This window comes from Poecilia latipinna, unplaced genomic scaffold (assembly GCF_001443285.1).
Source record: "Poecilia latipinna isolate Pla-1442-1.1 unplaced genomic scaffold, P_latipinna-1.0 Scaffold233, whole genome shotgun sequence".
NCBI lineage: Eukaryota > Metazoa > Chordata > Actinopteri > Cyprinodontiformes > Poeciliidae > Poecilia > Poecilia latipinna.
The window spans coordinates 223,484-224,980 of record NW_015112849.1 but is presented as its reverse complement, the minus strand read 5'-3'; the positions used below and the strand labels follow the sequence as shown (position 1 = coordinate 224,980).

The window sequence follows — 1,497 nt, the reverse complement described above, 5'->3', positions numbered from 1 at the left end:
ATGGCAAACAACGCCTAACGACCTTCTTATCTTTGTCCTGAATACAATAACCAGACATGGCACAGGATGTTCATAAAAATGGACACTTTGAGGTACAACCACATTAAGATCACTGGGACTGAACTCCTCCTGTGTTTCCATAGATACAGGTAAACCACTGGATTTTTTTTATTTATGATTTGGTGATGATTGCCCAGTTGGAACAACAAAGGGAGGAAATAAAAGACCTGCATAATACAATGCAGCCAAGTTCAGTTTATTAAGTCATGTTTAGGTGCTAAAAAGTTAGGAGGTGCATATTATTCATTCCTTATGAACTTGCAGCTCACCTGGGACTTTCCACCAGTTTGTAGATTTTTTCTTGGCGTTTTGAAGGGACTGCCAGCAACATCCTGTTAAAAGACAAATGTAAGACGAAGACAAACTGCAGAATCCTTTTCAATGTACCACTCCCAAAGTAAAGGTCATAAATACTAAGCACTGAAAAATAAAAAAAACAGCTTTGTTAAACCAGTGTCTTACTGACATTTTCCTTCCCAAAGTAGCGTCTGATGTCGTCTTTCTTGTTTTCTGAAGTCTTTTGTTTTTTGGGAGCCATTTTGATGGGCTGTGACAACGACAAAGACAGAACTGTTAAAAACAACCTGAATTAGGAAAAGAGACTCCCCATTTTTAACAGAATTTGCAACATACATGAAAAAGCAAAACAGTATTTAACGTCATAAACAAGTATAGAAAATGACTTGCATCACACGAGAAGTCAAGTTTCCCTGCTGAGCTAAAGGTTACACAACAATACTGTGAATATTGCAGACTCTGAAAATTGCAGGAGCAGGGATTACGTGACTGGCTTGCATACAGTTCAATGAATCATCTATTAAGCTAGCTTTAGCCTGGCAGCCTGCCAGCCTTATAATATACATGCCCCTGATATTATTAAAGTAGGATTCCATTTAATAACAAACCAGGCATAGAAAATTTTAACAAAGCTACATTTGATCATGGAGCATGTCTTAGTCAGTATTCAGACAATTTCTTATTAAATAGAAGAACTAACTCTTGGGTACGATGGAGTATTAGGGCTATTGAAGGTTTGGGGGAGATAAATAATTGGCAATACTTTTTTTTTTACAATGTATGTAAAAAATGTAAAGTGCTAACAATATTAAACAAAGGCAATTTCCACTTTATTCTTTCCCATGTACACCACCTTCAGTGTTATCCATCTTAAAATGCTGCAAAAAGATTAAAAATACAGCAAATAAAACAATTTGTCAAAATATATGAACTTGATTAAATCTAAATTTGCAGAGATTTGAAAATAATCTGGATTTATACATAAAGGGCAAATTTATTCTTTTTTAATGTACAAATAAAATTAAAGTGGTCTTTTGAAAACTGTATTAGTCGAGGGAAAAAAAACATGCTGGAAAGCTCTGATGGAGACTGTGTGACTCAACAGCTCACATGATGATGTTTTTGAGTCATACTGGGACG

At 35.3% G+C, this 1,497-nt stretch overlaps 1 protein-coding gene across 2 annotated transcripts in view; it reads right to left on the bottom strand.

Moving 5' to 3' along the window:
* The window catches only part of LOC106947301 (protein FAM111B-like), a 17,968-nt gene that overhangs the window by 6,721 nt on the left and 9,750 nt on the right, over window positions 1-1,497 (bottom strand). The window contains exons 2-3 of one of the 2 annotated variants that reach the window (XM_015032197.1): window positions 527-607; window positions 330-392 (exon numbers count right to left, since the gene is read on the bottom strand). The exons of the other annotated variant lie outside the window; for it this stretch is intronic. Coding sequence (XP_014887683.1) covers window positions 330-392; window positions 527-598 — 135 coding nt within the window. The 5' untranslated portion in view covers window positions 599-607. The remainder of the gene's footprint in view (window positions 1-329; window positions 393-526; window positions 608-1,497) is intronic. 2 annotated transcript variants of the gene reach the window in all.